The 21,290-nt window shown below is 41.0% G+C and overlaps 1 protein-coding gene across 13 annotated transcripts in view; it reads left to right on the forward strand.

Moving 5' to 3' along the window:
- Positions 1 to 21,290, forward strand: part of ELAVL2 (ELAV like RNA binding protein 2) — a 163,513-nt gene that overhangs the window by 13,609 nt on the left and 128,614 nt on the right. For 2 of the 13 annotated variants that reach the window (XM_073228417.1, XM_037020589.2), the window contains exon 1: positions 15,160 to 15,297. The exons of 1 other annotated variant lie outside the window; for it this stretch is intronic. In XM_073228417.1, the coding sequence (XP_073084518.1) occupies positions 15,257 to 15,297 (41 nt within the window). In that variant the 5' untranslated portion in view covers positions 15,160 to 15,256. Of the gene's footprint in view, positions 1 to 10,106; positions 10,700 to 13,662; positions 13,725 to 14,660; positions 14,914 to 15,157; positions 15,298 to 21,290 lie in introns of those variants that run through there. 10 more of the 13 variants (XM_073228419.1, XM_073228420.1, XM_037020593.2 and 7 more) reach the window with 10 other exon arrangements.

A 21,290-nucleotide genomic window follows, 5' to 3' on the forward strand; every position in this document is an offset into this window, starting at 1 on the left:
TCATATAAAGGTCTTTTAAATTTAAGGAATAAAATACCACAATATATATTTATATTTTCCTTTCATAAAAATCTTATAAAGGGGCTCATATTTTCATGTATTCTTTTGATATGATGAACATAAAGACATGCCTTTCTTTTAGTATTCATTTTACATCCAGGAAATATTAGTATTCTAGAAAACATCATGCTCTGTGAGTTAAATAGTGAACACTGACATAAAAGAAAGGCTTTTCTTCTTATTGTCTGCACAAGGAATCTAGAAAGTTCAGCAAGAGAAAAAAAGAAATTTCACAGTAAATTGTGTCAAAATGTTTCAGGGAAATGTCTATTTGTTACTCAAACAACTTTAACAGTCTGTAACACCATTCATTTATGTTACATCTTCCAACTCATGTTTACAAAAACTGACATTTCAAACAACCATAGTCTCTAATTTCTCCTAGTAGAATGACAAGGACCAAAGGAACAGAATATTGTTTCTATTACAACAGTATTTTCAGTCTTAAAATGCAAATACATATGCTCAATCACGAAAATAGATTTTCCATTTAGTTACATCAACAGGAAGGGTTAAAAGGAGTTGACAGTGAAATGGCAATAAAGAGCGGCTCTGGCTATTGTGTGTGTCAGCATGTGAGTTTCTTCTTGGTGCTAATTACACTTCCTCATAGAAGTTTGGCAGTCACATGACTGGGCTTGCCATTGAGTGGGTTAATCTTATCAAATTTTAAGATACATTTAAAGTGCAAATAGATGCCTATTTAAGTTTAAAATAAAAACATTAAATCTGGTTTTCCATTGCAACCTATTCATGCAGACATCTATAAAGTTTAAGTTTCATTCTTTCATTGGGCTGCAGAGTTTTGTTTCCTTGCATTCTATTCACTCACTGAAAGTCCATATCTGCAGCTGCATCTATATCAATCCATGACAAAGTAAGCCCAGGAGGGAACTGCAAAACTATAAACCATAAGCAAGTTTTAGTATTTTTTTTGACATTATATGTTTTACAGTGTCAAGTGGGCATTATTTCTCCACTTTGTTTCATTCAAAGCAAACAAAAAACTATTATAAAAAGCATATTCTCTTGTGCCCTTTATACAGTCCACCTCTATATTCCTTTGGATATTTATTTTGATAGATTTTTCAAGCACAGACAACTAAGAAATAGAAAACTAGGGCAGAAAGTACTGTTAGCCTATGTAAATGGAATAAATATAATAGTCTATGAAATGTATGTGGAGAAAGAATGAACCTGGGGAGAGGCAAGTAATAAGAAGATTGAAACTGATTTCTTTTAAGGCCATAAATGATGAGTAACTTTTAAACTCTTGCCTTAGAGTTAACACAGAATGGTAAATAAGAATAGATAATATATGTGTGTGTCTATGTGTGTGTTTGTATGTATAACTGAAAAATAAAAGTGTCTTGGCATAAAATCAAAATATTTTAATTTGATTAGACAGTGATAGTATATATTTGACTCAGCTTGGTTTCAGCAAGTAATTAACTGAATTATAACCTATACTTAACACCAAACACTAACATTTTGAGCCTAACTAAAGTAACAATGGTCATAATTAATGCCAAAAAGACTAAATAACACATTGCAAAAAGACTGACATTCAGGAAACCTGTTCTGTATTCCTCTTAAATAGAAATATTACCTATACTCCTAATGCCTCTGTTATGCTACTGAAAATGAGAAATAATTTATGTCCTTCCTTACCTCCTAGCTGAAAATGAGAAATAATTTATGTCCTTCCTTACCTCCTAGGTTACAATGATAAATATGTAAAAGTACATTGAGCTTTCTGTGATAAAAGGAACTATAAAAATCTAAGGTGTTTTTATTATTATATCAATCAGATGGGATATCAGACTAAGTTCCTTTTTGAAGACCCACAACTTTTTATGGGTGAATCATGAAATTGTATTGGGAAATATATTGAAGCCACATAACAGGCAGACAGAAGATTTTATGTCTTTTGGGGCCTTTTAAACTTGGTTACAATTAGAAGTGTGAGAAGATATTTATCATAGGATATATCAGTTAGGACATTAATGGGAGCAAATGAAAATACTTAAGAGACAGTATGTAATATCAGGAACTCTAATTCTGGCTTTAGCAAATAAATGTGCTAAGTCACCATTTTTGTTCCCATAATTGTAGTTACCATGTATCAGCTGCTTCCTTCATGACAGGGAACTTGAATATTTTCCACTCATGATTATATTTAACCTTACAGTGAACCTAAATTAAGCATTATTATCATGATTTTACGGATCAGGAAATCAAGGCTTAGAAGAGATAAAATAACTTGCTGAGGACCCCACAAAGGTGGAGTCAGGTTCAAACCCAGATGTACCTGAGTAAAAATCCAAACTCTTAACAATTTTCAAAATTGTAGCACCTAATAGAGTAACATTACAATTTCTATTTACAGGACGAATTTTTTGACAAGCTATACTATTGAAAAATTTGTAAAGACATACTCTACAAATATAGGTACTCAAAAGATGCTAGAATCAAACTGAAATGGGTGATTTGTCAAAGATGAGGAATAAACATTTAAAAATAGGAACTGATTATGTATTACTCATTTGACCCTAAGCTGAAGATAAATGTTCTATCTGTAACACAATTAGTTGTGTGATTTTTTTTTTTTGGTAATGGAATTATAATCAGTTTTAAACAAAAACATTATGTCTTTTAGATATTTCCAAAGCTTTCAGTATTTTTGCCTTATACATCATAGAAAGACTGTTTTGCCTTAAAAATTTAGCATCCTACTTCCTATAAAGAGGAATTAATCATGAGGAATCCCTCTAAAGATGTATTTTGCACTTTTACAATTTTAGTTATTTTTCATTTTTTATAATGAATTGCTATGCTTTTAGAAACTATATATAGCATTTATTTGTGACAAAAATTAGGTTTATAATAATTTAATGCTAAAAGATTTTTCTGTTCAATAATGAAATTTTTTCTTTTTAAAATTCTTTGTTTTGAAATGTTATATTATTTTATATGTATTAGATATCTGTTTTCACATTTCAGATTTAGTGAGAGTCCATCTTTTAACCCTTCTGTAAATTGTCATCTTTAACAAGTCCTACCTGTATTGACAAAGAGTAGTTTAAGCTGCCCTCTGTATATATATTTGCAATTTAATTAAGAATAACAAAAATAACTATAGCTTAAAACCCTCATTAAAGCTGGCAATTAAAACTTGTTTGGTTATTTGTAACAGGCACAAAGAAGTCTTACATGATTTTCGGAATATAACTTAACAGTGCCTAAAAGGCTAGAATTCATTAAAAGAATACTTAAAATGCTTATATAGTAGCCATTATTTAATCCAACATGATAACATTATGGAAAATAATGGTACAGAAAGGAAGAGCTAAATTACATAAACATAAATTTCTTTCTCATTAAAGAATACATACAACACTCATTCACCCATGCACTTGAATTTTTAAAAAATCCTATTTTCTGTTACAAGATATGAAGGATTTTTGCATAAAGAATTCTTCAGAAATGTGTTTGAGATTCTCTGACTTATATTTGTTTGCTTACTTCCCTGCAACTCATTAGATAACTTCAGAGTTTAAAAGAACTCTAAAATACATATCTAATTAGTTTTGTAAGTACTAAAACATGTACTAGCATCTTAAATTTTTTCTCATCACTTTTCCCAATAAATTAATTTTTAATTCTTCCTTACCCCACTGTAATTTAAGCAGCTCTTATATTGTCAATAAGTACACCCTGACACTGATCCAAGTTTTGGGGTTAAACAAAGTAAAAAGTGATTGATTTTCTAAAGCTGCAGTAACTACATATTATGGGCTAAAGGTACTTTTTTAGAACTGCTGCTAAAACTCGAAATATCAATGATATTGTGGAAAATGCAATGCATCCTCTCACACTTACAGACTCCCATAATTGTACACTAGTGAATTTACAATCCACTCAACGACAAAAAGAACGAGGTACAGTGTAGTTATTAGTGAATCAAGACAACACTGAGTATATTCTGCTCATTAAACATTTAAAATTTTTTGTGAAACATTTACTCAAATAATGCATAGCATTTCATGTCTCATATCCATCAAGCAGACATAAGACTGGAGATATAAAATGTGCTGTAAGGACCAGGTGATTTCAAAATACACACGCGGAAATTTTTGTCTCCTGAAATTACTTCATGGAAATTATGTGGGCAGAGGGGGAGGGGGTGAAATGTAACTCTTATTCTTTTAAGTAGCTAAGCAGATTCTTTTCTGTGATTGATCACTTCTTAAGGCTATTCTAAAAATCACCCTGTAATTTCTCCGGTGACTATATATCACTTCAACAACAAGGTCAAGTTAACCTCAGATATGGTAACTATTCTGTATCTGGTTAATCTACTTTTCTTACAACAAAAGGAAAAGTTCAGAGTTCATTTGGAATCTGTTCTTACTTAACACTGTAGTCAGAGTTTCCTTTGCCCCATGTTCTGACAAAGACACAACGATCTTTTCTAAATGATTGCTTTAAATTGTTCCTTAATATGTATTACATCAAAATTCATACAACTTTATACTTTTCAAATTGTTTAGCATGGTAGCTATGACTACGAATCGTTATCAAGATGCTGTGTCCTTTTGCTACTCCTTAGAGTTTCTCCTTTCCAAATAATTTTTAAAACACGTGGGCTTTATTTAGTCTTTCACCGCTCCCCACCCCCGACTAAAACAACAGCATTCCGTTCCAGGCGCCCCCTTTCTGCTTGAGGAAAGCATTTTAATGACAGTTTACTTTAGCGGTCTATCAGCAGACTGCTTGCCTCTGCCACCTGAATTTCAATTTCTTAATTTACAGCCCAGATAAAACAGAATGGAGCAGGGTCTGGGCTGCTCTCTACATTGGGTTGGCCTTATCAAGCGTGAAGTTTGGCGCACTGCAAACCTATTCGAGTGATTATCTGTTGAGGACCTCTCGAGCCATCTCCATCTCTGCAGCGGGCTGATAAGACAGCTGTTTCTCTAGCTGCTGTGTCTCCCCGGGCCTCAGTCTTCTTCTGATACAAACTCTGCCTTTGTCACTGTGTCCCGGTGCGGTCACTTACTCTATGGGGCAAGGGTTTGATCTGAACACACGTGAGGGAAAAGTGTGAGTGTGTACGAGAGCAGAAGAGGGTGGAGGAGGGGGAGGGCTGTGAGAACAAGAAGGGGAGGAGGGAAGGAGGGTTAGAGACCGGAGGGAGGTGGGGGCAGGGCTGCGCGCGGAGCGCAGTTGATAGCTCTGAGTGACTGGTTGCTCAGTCTGGCTTTATTATTCCAAATTAGACGCGCATCTCGCATAAGTGGAAACGTAAATCTGCAATATAAGGAAGAGCCTCTGAGCACTGGAAGCAGAAAAACCGTTTCTTCCCAGTTCCCGGTAAAGAAACCGGCGAAAAGACTGATTGTCACCAGCTGAGACAGATGGTTTCCTTTAACTTTGGAAACTGCTATTTTTAATTACTTGTATTAATTTTGCATGAGATGTACCGGCTCCAGGAGGAAGCTTAAGGAAGGCTGTTAGCATCCCCGAAAGAAACGGGCACAAAGCTGTGATTTGCCCTTTCTCACCTCCAGTTTTTTCTTACCTCACCCTCGCCTGGTCGCCTAGATCTCCCTTTGCACGTTCAGGAAAGACGTGAGTTTATCCGGCTAAAAGTTGCTACTGAGTAGAAGAGGGGAGGAAAAGAAATTTGAGGACATTTGGGCGGGCGTTTACATAAACGATCGTCTATACGAAACTGCAAATAATCTTTTCCGAGACGCTCTGGGGCACGTGTAACAGATCTTGGTCTGAATATTTGCAGGCAAATCACCTAAAGAAAAATGAACCTCACATAAATTTTGCCCAGAAAAAAAGATGGTGGTGGTGGCGAACAACAAGCTTGGCTGGACTCAAAGATTTGCTGCGACACTAGATTACATTTAATCTTAACATTTAAATAAAGAACTCACATGGTATTTAAGTGTAAATAGTAACGTCAGGATTTAGGGGGAATTCCCATTGAGTCTGTTCCCCCTTACAGTCTTCTTCCTGGAACAGGAGTTTAAAGACAAAATGTAAAGAGAAAGTGAAGGATGTTTGTGAACCCGCTCACTGCCGCCCCTGGCACTGTCCCTAATGCAGAAGTGTTTGCAAAATAAAGGATCCTTTTCAAAATAGTCTCGGAGGTCACTCATCTTCGGATAAGGGGCTTTGCCCTTTTGCCAGGAGGTGGAGGGAGGCGGCAGAAGAATTGGGGGAGAGGAGCGAGGGGGAGTGTATAGGCGTTTCTGTGGCGATTCCCGCTGGGAATATCGAAGACTAAAAACTCTGGAGTAGGTTTAGCAGACTTTTCGATGGCTACCTGGATTTGCATTTATTTTGCAAGACCACTTTGATGAAAGGCAGGCTCACCAGGGCAAGAGAGTGCATGAGAAAATGGGGACAGTGGAGGGTGTGCAGCGAGTTCGGGGCTCTAACTCTCCTGATGGCTTATCACGAAGGCCGCGTCCTAGCAAAAGCCAGCCTAATTAAAAATAAACATATTTCTATGGAGTAGGGCAGCCTCTTACTTAAAGTCTGGAATGAAACGTTCCCACAAAGTGCAGTTTTCGCATCTCACTAGAAGGGACAGAAAACACTACCAGGCTGTGCAAACCTTTATTCAGGGTCGGTTCGTCTCTGTCCATGGTGCTAATTCCTGCCTCATTCTCTTGCCCGGTTGCCACTCTCTATAGTGATGTCGGTGTCAATTTTCTCGACAACTTTTTTTTTCTTTTTTCTAAACTGTGGAAGGAAATTTGACATTTTTGTTTAAGAAGAATAAGTAAAAGAGTAGTCATGCTATATAACATCTATATTTCTCACTCAGGTATCATGGAAATGTCTCTTTTCAACATTATGAACCACAGACCTCCCCCACCCTCAAACAGCCCAACAAACTAACACGAAATAATATATTTAATCATCTGAGAGGGTATAATGTTTGGGACTATTGCTCTAAGCTAAATATTATAAAATCACTTAAATAGCTCAACTGCTTTATTTACTTCTTTTTTAAAAAAATTTACAATACATGTTTTACAGAGGCCTTTGTCATAGAATGATAACCCCTCCCAATGTAAGGAGGTTGTTTATCCTAAAAGACATTGCCCACAATAGCTTATGACTATTCCTGTGAATGAGTGTTCCTTTATAAAGAAACTTTAGTAAAATAATCAATTGAATTCTTCACTTTTTCAACTCTGAGAACCATTCTTTTTGCAACTTTCTCCACATCAAACTTTTTCTCCAAATTCTCAGTGACACCCTATATTTCTCCCTTCTCTGCTGCAGCTGGAATAAAGCCAGTATTTTTGAAGGTATAGCAGAGCTAACATGACAACCATAACTCAGTGTCTCTTAAATGCTTTTCTAATGCAAGTTCAGATGATGCTGTGGATGATTATTTATCTAACAATGAATGAAGGCAGGTTGAATATGATTGCCTAATGTGGAGTGTGATGTTTACACATAGTGTTTATTAATTGCAAGACAGAATGTGTTAATATTTCAGGCTAGGACAACATGAATTTCAAAATGAAATCTATATCCAGATCTCATTTATTTTAAAGTTGCTGTATTCACACATTTTTTAAGTTGGAAAAGTACATGTTACTTATGGTATATCTATTTAAATGTTTTTCAGTTTAAAAACATCTGTCTTATTAGGGAAGTAAACTAGTACTTTCAGATATTTTCCATTTCTTAAATAATTTAACTCCATTTTTACCTACATAGAAAAAACAACATGTTGAAGAAGACAACATTTTGAAATACATTTGCCCCTCTGCCCAAACTGAAAACAGAAGATATAATGAATCCACAGTATTTACCATTTTGCATTTGAATGGACATATTTACCATTTTCCAAGTAATTCCTTTAACTATATAACATGCTTGCTATATTTTCATCACTTCACACCACACCCAGCTTTCTGTATATCTACCCTCCTTCAACCCTTTTGGAAAATGTACCACTATAATCTATAAAAACTTTCTGTGGATACATACACACATCAAAAAAATAAAACAAAGTATGAGCTTCCACCCAGTTAGAAGACACTTATGTATTATGATTTAACAGTAAAGATTTTCTTCAGAGTGCTGAGAGTAATACCTGAACATATGCAACTAATTCAATATTAACATAAAACACAGTAACATGAGAAAAGACAATCCACTCCATGGACAACTCTGACTAAACAGTATTATACTTTTAACCCAAATTGCATTTACTACTTTAAGACTTATGTTCTTTACTGAGATGGGGTGAGGGAAGGGTTGAAGGAGGATGGCTACAAACCCAATCTTTCAACTGCTTAACAGTGATTAATCTGTTCTAGCTGAGGTGGTGTCTTTCTGTCTTTTCCCTTGATTTGTCCTTCCTTCAGCCCCTTGACTCCATTTCTTCAAAAGGCTTTTCTTTCTTCTTCACATGAGTCCCGCTCAGGGCTGCATTATAGTTTTAAGTTGAAATGAGGCCCCAGGCCTGTTGTTATTAAAAAATGGGGGCAGGGATTGTGACATGATAATTATAAATGGTAATTATAAGATAACCTTCAGATTCAGGCCTTCCATCCCAATCCCCAGTTACTATGCAAAGCAATAGAACTTGGACATATTATACAGGATATGAGGGAGATGAACAGGTCTGTTCTTTGCCATTAATCATTTATCAACACTCAAGGACACTCTCAAGGAATTCTGATTTACTTCACCCCTCACTTTCTAATCATTTTGTTTTGTGACCATCTGCCCCTTTTCCCTTCATCTCACTCCACAATCCTTCAGTCTCTAACTCTTACCTGTGACTCCTTTTTCTGTATTTTCAAAGATAGCAACTCGTAATAAATAAACAGGTAAAGTAATTCTTGTTTGAAAGGCATGAACCCCCAGAGAAGATATGTTACATTGCATGAGAATCATTAAATACTGTCTAGGATGTTGGCACTATCTTTCAAGATTAAAAGAAGAAAATCGGGCTGGAAAAGAACCTAGGTCAAATGAATATTGTCTCTACTTATACATCAAGTCAATCCTGAGGACCACACTTAAATTTGGAGGAAGAAATAAATACCATGAATAAACAGTACTTCAGCCTCCTGAATGTTATTAAAATATGGAGTTTAATAAAGTAGCCTTCATCTGTAAAGCAGATACATTGACAGCTTGGTCTTCTGGTTAAACTTTCTAAATCCTCGGAGAAAGAGCCTAGAAAAAGGCTCGGCTGTCCTTACTGTCAACAATTCATGTGTGGTCCAAGAACTGTACCACTAGCAAATACAGACGGGTGGCTTGTTCTAATTTTATATACAGCTGCTCTTTTTGAGAGTCATCATACACCTCAAAGTGAAGGACCTTAGCTCTACTCAGTACTCTTTTCCTAGACAAGATGTTTATCGTACACTTTCTTATTCTAACACGAAGTGAAAGCTAATTCAAACTATTCAGCTTTAGCTGAAAGCATTTCTGAATTAATTCTTCTCCTAAAAGGACGCTTTAAAAAATAAACAAGAGAACTGCAATATACATATATTAGAAGAGACATAGAATTGCCTAATATCTAATACGGAATACTAGAACACAAATTGAAAAAGACATGCGTGCAAGGAATGGTTGTACATTCATTCCTTTCACTCAGACCAAAGAGAGGGAGCTCTCAATGACTCATATATACCGGAAAGAGTTTAATGTTATAAAGAAACGTGCCATAGATGCGGTAGTGATGGCAAAATAAATGACTTTTTCGGAAGCAGAAATATTTTAGAGGATAGGCGATCGTGCCATATCACAAACTCTCATAGTATAGTTCAACCCTCCCACGTTGCTTTCTCCCATCTCTTTTTGCTTCTTGCATTTCCCTTCTCCGCCAGTGTTAAGTGTGTACCTCTCCGCACAACTTACCTTGAAACGGGACTCCATTGAGTTCTGAAGAGTGACACAAGCTTTCATCCAATCACCTCACGCAGCCTTGCCTGGGCGGCCTCAATGGAAGGATCGGGACCAATCATCATTCTGGAGAGATGAGCAAGTTACGTTGTGGCGCGACTCGGCGTATACTTCCGCGCGTGCTGCCCGGGATAGGATCCCGGCAGAGCAGCTGCACACACGCCAGTGCGGAGGCAGAGAAGGGGTTGGTGATACGGTGCTATAAATCTGTGGTCCAGTCCACCTTCGTTTTAAGACGTCCTCCCCCCTTATTTCTGTTGTCAGTTAGAGATGCAGCAGCTTACGCCTGTAGCGACCTACTAAAAAGCAACAAGGAGAAAGACATCGTCTTTTTGAAAAAACGTTCTTTCGTCTCTTTTCTTTGTTCCTTCGTTTGTTTTTCTTGCCCCTTTTTGTTTAGTTGAACGGCTGTAGGAGGGTAGTCTCTCCGTCTTTTTAAACTCTCTTTTTTAAGTTTCCCCTCCCCTTTCATATTGTTTTTTCGCTATTGCTTTTAAAGTTGGACTTGGGGTCGAAAGCATTTCTTTTTATTTGCTTCTTTTAAGCCGAGCACAGTTTAGGTTTCGTGCTGTCTTAAGAGAACTATCCAGCAGCTTCTTGCTCATCCTTATTGGGAGAACTGCACCGTTACTTTAAAAACACACATACACAAAAACCTTAAGGGAGAAAGGTAAGTTTCGGTTTGGTTTCTTTAATCATTAGTTGCAGCGATGCGCTGACAAACCCAGAAAAACCTGTAAGTGAGCGGAATACAGAATATGAAGTTAATTGCACATGTTTGTCTCATTTCAAAGCTTCTGCTCTGCTTTGTAATTCTAGAGAGCTAGATACTAAAGGACGGTGGAGGCATGCTTGACGTACTGAATATTCGCAAATGTCAATGGCAGAAACTTAAGTGGTAAATGTGGCCAGGGAAGAGCAGGGGTACAATAGGAGTCTAAATGTTGAATGAGTTTGAGATTCAGGTTGGAAGTTCATTTAGTGGGAAGAGAGGGGTAACTTGGGTTTTCGGGGGGGGTGGGGATGCATGCCTCTACTTTCGCAAAGCAGCCGAAGGACTGGAGAGGCTTTAGTACATTAAGGGGAATCAGAAGCCTGGATTTGCAGATTAGACCAGCGAAAACCCCACACTTAATTGCATTAACCAGATAACATGTGCTGGGGAGATGGGATTGCCAGATGGAATTTAGATGCTGCACCAGGCAGCGAGTTGTAGTTGAAAAAAGTACATGCCGCCTGAGGGCTGGGGCTGGGCTGGGGCTGGGGTGGGTAGAAGCTGTCAAAACTCATCATTGCTAGGTGTGCGGACTCCAATTCACGGACGCCAATTGCAGTGATTCTCTTTTAAAAGAAGATAGCCAATTTAGGGCCGAATTCTTAAGCCTGTACCGGATATGAGATTCCCTTTGTTCAGAAAAGCGTAAATAAGATCCTTGGAGCTGTGTCTGTGGAGTGGCGGCTGCCTGGGAGTCTCGCTGTACTGGGCGCTGGGAACTGGATCCCAAGCCCTGTCCTTGGTCCTACGCGGAAGACTTCGCCTTCCAAGCGAAGGGGGAACCCCTTCGCAGCCGCCAGGCTTCTCAGCCACCTCAGGAGCCAACTTCGCTACGTAGCCCTCACAGCCTTCCTAAACCTCCCCGCTTTCCCCGCCTTTCTGGAATAGCTATTGTTAAACTGATGCCGGGAGAAGGATGGTTGGGGACGAGACGCTGGACAGACGCATGCATTTTTAACTTTTGTGATTTCTCGGGGTTTAGGAGAAGCCAGCTGGGTTTCTACTGCGTAAAAGATAATCCAGGGAAGATGTGGGAAACGGGGAGGGTGTTCGCTGTGCGGGGAGGGCAGAGGGGGTGGTAGTGTCGGTGAATGAGGTGTTTTACCTAAGAGAAGTTTAAATTATTGGCACGAGGGGGTGTGGGCGAGTGTGTGCAGGAGAGAGCGCTTGGGGTGCTTGAGAGGGAGGGAGGGCATGGAGAAAAGGTACAAAGCCGGCTGGGGCTGTTAATTTCTGGCTGCTGTCCACCCCACCCACCCTCGCTCAGGGTTGGAAAAGCCAACTCCCCGACAGCCTCCTCTCGGACTCCACTCTGTCAGCTTCCGGGCGGTGGGGGCTGGGGATGACAAGGTGGCAGTGCCCAGGACGGGAGCTCCGCGCCGAACAGGACCTCGCGTGGCCATTGTTACTTAATTTATGCCCAGCACGTTGCTACGTACCCACCTATTTCACGTCTGTAGAGAATCAATATGAGAGCTTATACAACTGTGGTAAATTGGAGGTTAGAGACATTCCTCTTACGGGCTAGAAAAACTGGGGTTGGGACTGGGTATTTTTCTCTCGTAATTACCAGCTGCAGATCTGGTTTTATTGTGGCGAGAGTGAGAGAAATAATCAACCATTTAGTATTTACTCTTAACACTGCTGGGCCACGTTGGATGTCGCTGTACTTTCTCCCCGAAATTCACGGTTTTTCTTCCCTCCCCCACTGATGTACAAACACTCCTGTTGGTTAATATCCTCAACATTCAGCCAGCCCTTCCCTGCACCTCTATTTATTATGCCTATCCTCTGGGTGTTGGGAATGGGAGATGGAGATGGCTTATTTCCGAGGCCTACACTGCAACCTATACAACGTAGGCTTAAAATGGTGAGAAAAAACTACAGAGCAGACAACACTAACCGAATAAATTATATTCCTAACTGGAAATCAGTTCCTAAAGGTCAAGAAAACGGTATTGGGGATATTTTGGGGATGCAAGGGTAGGAAATCTGTTTAGGCCATACGACTGCCTTGGTAAAATGGCTTCTTAAATGGGACATCTGAAAGATATGTCACAATCTGAACAAACAAGTCTGCAAAAAAATTTTTTTTGAGCGTTTAAAAGTCGCCTTTTGGGCGATCAAAAAAAATTAACTTAGTTGCTGTGTTATTCCGTGAGTCTGCCTTACACCAGGCACTCCTGGATTTCCCTTCCTTATTTTAACCAAGTGCTTCGGGCATGTCACATTATAAAGCTAACCTGTTCTTAAGTTCACCACGAAGACACAACCTTTGGAAGTGTTTTGGAAGTTGACAGAGAGAGGTCTCCAGTAACTTCAAAAAGTCAGCTTAAGGAAGTAGGGCATCCTAAGAGTTTGAGGCTTGGATTGGCAAATTTGGTAGGCCGATTTTTGCCTGACGTTTGGAAACAGGCATTTTTGGCAATCCCGCCTGCCTGGAATAGGAGTATTATAATTAACTGTTCAGAGGGAGGTCAAAGAGGCACAGGCGCTTTGAGCGCTTTTCCCAGGAATCCTACAGTCAATTAAGCTCATTGCTAACGGGATTTGGGGTGACACACAGAAATGTCGATATAGAATCAATTAGCTATTTTTGACGTCCCCAGTCTGGGTTCCCCAAATTGAGGGATGGACGGTCTCCATTTCGATCCTGGTTGATCCTTCTACTATGTGCCTGATATGACTTCGTCCAAGAGGGCAGTTTTGCCTCCCCCACCCTCGCCCTGGGTTGAGAGTCCTTCCGCCCTTCTCCCCCAGCCCCGCCCGTCGCGTGGGGGCGGGGAGCGCTGGGCGCCCTTAGTGGACCTTGCTGCATCAAATCCGCATCATGCCCTTGAAGCTGTAATCTCGGTCACGTTCTTGCGGCGACTCAGTCACCCACTGCTCAGTTCCTTTCTCTTACCTCCTGCGATTTCAGGTAGGTATGACAGGTGATATTTTAAATGTAGTTTTTAGGGGGAAGTGTTAAAAAAAAAAGCCCTTGTAATGAAAAAAAAAAGGAAAAAAAAGCCCAAACACTAGAGGTGCTCTCGTAATTAAGAAGCTGAGCAGGTGTAAAAACGTGCTCCCGCCGCGTGGCTCGGGGTCGGTTTTGACTCCCAGTCGTGGGGCTGGGTCTGAGGGCAGGCACAGGTTTTCCTGCGGAAAAGCGATTGAGCAGGCCGTGGGGGCGGGCCAAGGCAAGGCAGCAAAGCGACGCCCCTTCAGTGAAGAGTTGGCCATTTCGGGGCTTTGGGGGTGTGTGTGTGTGGGGGGGGCGTTGGAAGGATGCGGCGAGCGGCAGGCGCTTTTATAGTAGGGAGCACGATTTCCTACTCTGTGTTTAAAGCAATGTATAGCACCCCGCATAGGTACCCGGGGCTTATTTGAATGTCATATTTCATCTAGAGAGGCTGAAAAGGGGCAGCGGGAGCTAAGCTTTTAGTTTTCTGCCGAGCGACAGGACCCTTCTACTGTGAAGTAGGGAGAAAAAAGAGCCTTTTAACTCTGTTTGCTGTATATGTGTGTGTTTGTATGTATATACACTTGACACACATATATATCAAAGTAACCCCCGAGCGATTGCTTCGACTCTCCGTTAGCGCCCAGAGCCTCGGGGTTTGTAAACTCGCACCTTGAAGCAGCGGGCGCCCGGCGCTCTCCGCGCTACCAGGGGAACCTGGTCAGGAAGCTTGCTTCGAATCGAAGCCGGGAGGCGCAGAGCCGAGCGGCCGCAACCGGGCGTCCTCCCACAGGCACCGACCCTCTGGGCTGCCGGGGAGGGCACGCGCCGGCGGCAGCAGCCGCGGCGCCGCGAACTCGCCGCCGGCTCCGCCTCCTGGCGCTCCTCCGAGCAAGCCCCTCCTCCCCGCCCCGCTACAAACGGCGGGACCGCGGCGTCCGGGCGTCACTGAGGCAGCTGCGGGCCGGGTAAGGAGGCCGGTTGCCGCGCGGGTGGGGCGGGAGTGCCGCCGGGTTCCAGTCCGTCTTCCTGTCACCGCCAGGACTGGGGACGCCGCTGCCGCCGCCACCTCTTCCCCGCGGAGCCCACCCGGAGCGACTCCTCCGCGGCCGTGCTGACAGCCGGCGGCGCAAGCCGTAGTAGCTGCAGCTCCGAGGCGTAGCAGGCAAGTGCTGGGAGCGTGGGGGTGGGGCGGGGAGGGCCGGCACGCCGCCTGGCCGCAGGTCCTTTTGGACGCCCCGGCTAAGGACTGCGCGCTGCCGCCCCGCTGTGAGGTGTCCGGCTTCCGCTCGGCGGTAGCCCTAATCCGGGTTCAGGGCGGGAGCGCAGGTGGGGGCGGCGTAGGCTGTGCACGCGAAGTTCCTAGAGCTCGTCCCCGTGAGGCGGGAGTAGAGGGAATTGGGCGCCTCGGGAGGCGGCACCGCCCCTCCTCGGGCACAAGCTGCTTGGGGGCGGCGGGAGCCGAGCGGGGCCAGTTCAGTTGCGCTGGGCGGCGTGCGCAGGCCTGGATGTTTCCGCGTAGCGCGAGAGGAACTGCGCCGAGACGCAGGTGAGTGTATTGGAGGGAAAGTGGGGGAGGAGGCTTTTCTAGAAAAAGGGCAGGATTCCTGTGGAGGACTGTCAACCCCGCCTTGTGGGACGCTGTGCGCACCGGCTTCTCCAGCAGGGTGGTGTCTGGTGTCGTGCCCACTTAGGACGGCGCCTCCTCGCGCGTGGTCCTTGGAGCTCCAGGGGTGTCTCGAGACTTGGAACCACGCATTGTGCGGAGGTGGCACGGATTCTGGGTGGTCCGAGCAGAGCAAAGCGAAATCCCCGGGGCTCTCTCCCCCTTGCGCCGTGTTAGGTGAGGCCGAGCGCAGCCGCTCGAGGTCGCCGCTCGCATCTCCGGTTTGCGCGCTAGCGGTGCGCTGGGCGGGAATCGCGGGGTGGGCGAGGCAGGGCCGCCGGGGGAGGCACGCTGCTGGCTTTGGCTCGCTCGCGGTAGTTGGGGGAGCTACACCTCCAGCTGCGGCCTCGTGCACGGACGTGTGTTCGTGCGCTGGTGAGATTGGTAGAGTCTTGCGTGGACCACAGCGTTGGTTCACCAGCAGGTGCTCCTCCAGTGGTCGTGACAATGACCAGCAAGGTCGTTCACGGGTTTCCTTCAAAGCCTACTTGTTATGATAGAGGCCCTAGCGGAAAGCCTTTTCTGTAGATGTGAGCTACCAGCATGGAGTCGCAGTTGTACAGATGGTCATTTAAAATAGTGTTCATTTCAAATATCATCTTTATGATAACATTTTTAACTCCCATCTTCTCTGTATACGAAAGTATGAGAAAAGGACTTGTTACCAGATGTACTCCTCTTTATTCCCTCACCCAACGAATGGTACTTAACAATGTCTAATGAAATACCTCCATCAAGGACAAAGAGCTTTCTAAAACTTAATTTTTTGGTTGACCTACCAATAATAATTCTGTCTTCATAAAAATGTAGCTCAGTCCCCAAAGTTATGGAAGGTAAGTCCATTTACAACCACTTGAATACAAGTTAAGGTATTATATACCCCATTCCCTAAGTAAAATCAGTTTAAGTACTTGCTAGTTGTCCTTGAACACAATTTTCTCAAAAAATTATTTCCCCACGGTCGTTTGAATTTTTCATTTTGTGGTAAGGTTGCATTGGCGGAAGCTGACCTGGAGTCTCCATTTTGTTGAGCAGGGTGGAAATGCTTTCCTAGATCCTCTTTTTTCATCCAGACCTTTGGGTCTAGAAATGGTGACTATTTTGCTGGGTGGACTGGAATGTTACTACATTTGTTTTTGGCCTGTTCTTTTTAAGGGATTTGTAGGAATGTTGACTTAACACTGCTCAGGTGCAGCGGGTGCATACTTACAGAAAGTGCCTTTGGAAATGAGGGTGAAAAAGAGGAAGAAGGGACAAGAAGAAAACAGGTGGATAATGGCTGGGGTGGGGTGGAAAAACTATGAAGAAACACATTACATCCCATTTTCTGGGACTCCTTTTTTCTTTTCCTTCTTGAGAGAATATTCTTGTATTGTGTGATCAAAACTAGCCCCTTATTGCATTTGTGGGTAACTTGGTGCTGCCACCTTTCGGGAGAGAGGTTCTATTTCCCCTCTAAGGCAGAGCCTTAGGTATTTAATGTCCCGTTCTCCCAGGTCTAGGGGTTTCGTCCACTGGGTAGTGCTTGCTCTTAGGAATCATGTCAGTCAGCTGTTTTAAGCTGAACACACTCATTCCCCACGGTTCTAGAAAATTTTAGTTTTAGCATATGCCCCTAGAATAGATGAGGTACCCAAAACTTGTCAGTGTAGGTCAGGTCCCATCTGTTACTCACTACTGAACTTTGTTTTCCTTTTTTCTAGTTCAGGATGTGTTGTTGCTTTTTTGGTTTTGATTTGTTGGTCAATGCTTCTGCACCAGAGGAACAAGGTCTTTCTCTATCTGGGTTTTGGTATTTTTAGTTAAGACCCAGCTCCCAGTGGGTTAGAGAAGAACAGTGCGCTAAGTGGCATTTATACTAGTCTCTTCTTTAATCCAGCCTTTTAGTCTTTGTGCACAGATGTTCCTGGCTGAATTCTTGTTACCACTTTCAGTGATTCCGGCCTTCTGTGCTTTTTCTTATTAACATGGTTATAATTTTTCAAAATACTGCTTTTCTTCCCCAACCTCTTTTTCTCTTCTCTTAGAAGCAAGTCCCAGGTTCTCTTTAAGGACACAACAAAGCCATTCAGAATGCCCTGACTTCTCAGATGGTATCAACCGTTTTTTCTCTGATAGAAAACAAACAAACAAACCATTATGCTTATCAGGCATTAGCATGGCGCAAAGAACACCACCGTGGCAAATTACTCTTCATGTTCTTTGTCCCCAAAGGCCTGGATACTGAAATAGCATTTGACCAATTATCAAGGCTGGCTTTACCTTTCACCTTTTTGATTGCTTGGTCTGCATGGTAGGGTCAGTTTTTTTGCTCTCATTTGAAGTCTTTATTAAATCTGTGTCATCACATTCTTATTGTCACCTTTGTTAGCAGTAATGTTTATTTGGGAATAAGGGAGGCTAGCGATCAGCAATATTTAGCCTGGTCAGGTTATCTTTTGGGTGGCAATGGGGGGCTTTATAGGTGAGATGGTATGGGGACTGGATGGTGTGCCACCCTGTGGAAAACTTGCCCATAGCAGTTCACCCCAGCTCTTTCTATTTCTGTGGATACTAAGCTGGATAGGCCCATAGGTACCACATTTGAGGTTTTTAATTTTATTTTTAAGCGTGGGTACTTGGAAGCTGGACCACTTTTGGGCCTGTGAGCTGTGTCCGCATAACTCCTCTCCATTGAAATTCTTAATTTTTGAACAAGGGATTCCATACCTTCATTTTGCACTGGGACCCATGGATTATGGGACTTATCCTGGTTAGAGGCTTTCTCGATTGTTACTATTTATTGCATATATAATTGCTGCTTTATGCTAATGTATTATGCAGAACTGTTTGAAAGAGAAGGCTTTCTGCTCAGTAATAGAAATACGCAGTGGTGATGCCACGCCCAACTCTTGAATTAACTCTGTGGAGGACATTAGATGCACAGAATGTCCTAGTGCTTTGACTAGTTTCATTTTACAGATGTGGAAGTCTTCACTGGTTCTGGTTACTCACAGAACTCTGCATGATGTGTGTTTAATGCCAAATCATTGTTTTTTGTTTCTAATTTGGAAACAATGTTTATTGCCTTATTTGATTCTGGGTACTAATTGATTTGCAGCACTAGTCAATTTTTCTTGATTTCAAATTATGCTACATTGAAACAGAAGGCACTAAAGCTTCAAAGGCAATAAATAATTTGTTTTAAGGCTCTTGTGTACCAAAAGATACATGTTTTGTTATGGTTTAAGTAGGATTGGTAACTTTTGGCATCTGAACTAAAAGTAGAAATTAGTATAGTAAAATCCTGTATAGGTTTTATGGAGTATTTAGGAAATTTTTTACTAACAAAAAATGAACAGGTTTGTTTTCAGCATGATTGTATATTGTAACTTTAATTTTGTGAGGTCACAGTAATTTTTTTTTAAGGAACGATGCCTTTCTGTATCTCTAGCCTTGTGTTCCATTGTATCAAACAAAAGGTTGACTTTTCTGTAAGCAACACCTTTAGGTGTATTTCAATAGTCATCCTCCCCTTCAGTACCAATGCTGAGTCTCCGGAGATTGGTTTAAATGGAAATACCTATTTTGGTAAAGTTATTAAATATTTTTTGTGAGCCACAGGTTAGGCTTTGAATACATCAATTTCAGTGACACTCTTAACTGTATGTTTTCCTTTTGAAAGCAGCTGAACAGTTTTGTGTGATGACAGGTAAGGGTTTTCCGTGTAAGAAATCTTCATGGAGAGGAGAACAGATACTCTGGGAACTGGAATAGGTAAAATAACCAAGGAGGTCATAGGAATAGGTGGTGTAGGGCTAAACCCAAACCAATTTGGAGGTTGTTTCCTTTTTTTTTTTTTTTTTAAACTTGTACTTTCTCTTAGAACTTGTCTATATTACTGATTTTCCATTATGTAAGTTTCTGACTGAAAATGAAAAGCAATTAATGTTTGAGACCTCCTTCCCCAGTTTTAGAAATTCTTCATTGTAAAACTGGACGATTTTGCTTAATAGACTTACGTATTGTGAAACAGTTATAGTTAAATGGTGTTTTTTTTTTGAAACATATTGAAGATTTTACTTTAGATCAGATAAGCCCTGAGCTTCTGAATTGGATGGAGTATCTGCGTATTTTTCCCTTGTCTAATCTAATAGTGGTAGATTCATCCCAGGCTTTCTCCCTAGACTTAAAAAAGAAGTCTGTTTCATAAAATGGAAATTTATATTCCATACGACTAGCTTTTCTTTTCCTGAAGATACTTTGTTGTCGTGCTGTTCATTTCTGGAGATTATTTCAGCAACTTTAAGGAGTATATTAATACAATATTGCAAAACCCCCTATTTTCATAAATAGCAAACCGATTAATTGTTCTTTCAGGATGGGTTTTCATTTCATTCCATTTTGCTTTCTCACTTAGCAGTGGTCAAACTCACTTCAAGCTTCAGTAGACATTTCCTTCTTTAAGAGAATAAGGGCAATAGTTGTTTTGAAAGTCTTAGTTTTCCTGTATTAATTATGAAGTCAATATAAAACTAAAATTTCTTAATATTAAGTTCTGAGTCTCTGAGCACCTGAAGAAAGCTGAGGGCCCCTCTCTCTGTAGAGAAATGCTCATACACTGAAATTTCCATACAATTTTTTACTCTTTTGCCCTCTGGAGTAAAGTGATTAAATGAGGTCTTATTTGGGAAATAAAGACTTTAAAAAAACTTGGAATCATCTTCTTACACTATGATGGCACGGCAAAGTCATTCAGATCAGTTCTTGTCTGCTGTAGTGTTAGCGATGTGGACTTTAGCTTTCATAGAAGGTGAACCCTTAGCTTTGTCTCTTCAAAGTATTTTAAAATCCATTCTGATTTTGTAAACAAATATTACGCACATAAGCTCTTCTTGTGAGCACGATGCCGCCAGTTTAGCTACTGAGTTGTCTTGCCTAAGTAGGTGTCACTTACGTTGAAATTCTTAATTTATCAGAGCCAGGTGGAAAATGCTAGGCCAGAAGTCTGAAGTTTCTGTTTGGTTTTGGCTCAATTACTTATGTCCTTGGTTTTCTTAACCTTTCTTTGAATGTAAAACCTCATCCTCCACGCCTCCAGGACAGGGTGAATATGAACATACTGAAATACAAGACTTTTGGCAGTGGAATGGCAGTGTTTACTGAACTGAAAGGGTGGTGATAGGTGATAGTTTCGTATATTTGGCCTTCAATGTATTATTATTAACCATTGTTTGTAGTGATTCTACATAACATACCATCATAAAATGTCTATTTCTGTCAAGGAAAAAGAGAAAATTTCCAGGCCATAGGGAGGCTTTTGGAGAATTGTGACTCTGAACATGTAAGTATGGAAATAGATCTATCTATCTGTAATGATGGTATTTGGAAGGTTAAAATGCATTTTTTCTTGACTATATGAATAATGCTCCAAAAAATTACATGTGAAATTACAAGAAGTTAGCCAGCTAACTTTTCCAGGAATATAAATATCTTAATTTAAATTTTCCATAGAGATCAAAATCTTAATTTAAGCGTTTATATTAAAATAACTAGTCTGTATTTTCCTTATTTGAATTTTGTTTCATCTCTTATCAAGGATCTATTCCTATGTGTTACAAAATGGAATTTGCACATAAATACATTTTTCCCAGCTTGTTTCAATGCCTGCTCACCACCCCAAATGAAAAGTCATTGATGGATGCCCTGTCAGGCTAGGTACTAGAAATTGCTTACTTGTTCAGCTTTTAAAGGATGTTTAACACTTTTTTATTCTTTGGATGTCATTTGTGTGTATCAGAAGTCCAAGAGGTATTTCTCAAAGCAAATAAATAACAGTGTATTTGAAAATAAATTCAGTGAATTGGGTAAGGTGGGGAAAATACTGCGAGAACTGA

Source organism: Manis javanica, chromosome 2, assembly GCF_040802235.1.
Source record: "Manis javanica isolate MJ-LG chromosome 2, MJ_LKY, whole genome shotgun sequence".
Classification (NCBI taxonomy): domain Eukaryota; kingdom Metazoa; phylum Chordata; class Mammalia; order Pholidota; family Manidae; genus Manis; species Manis javanica.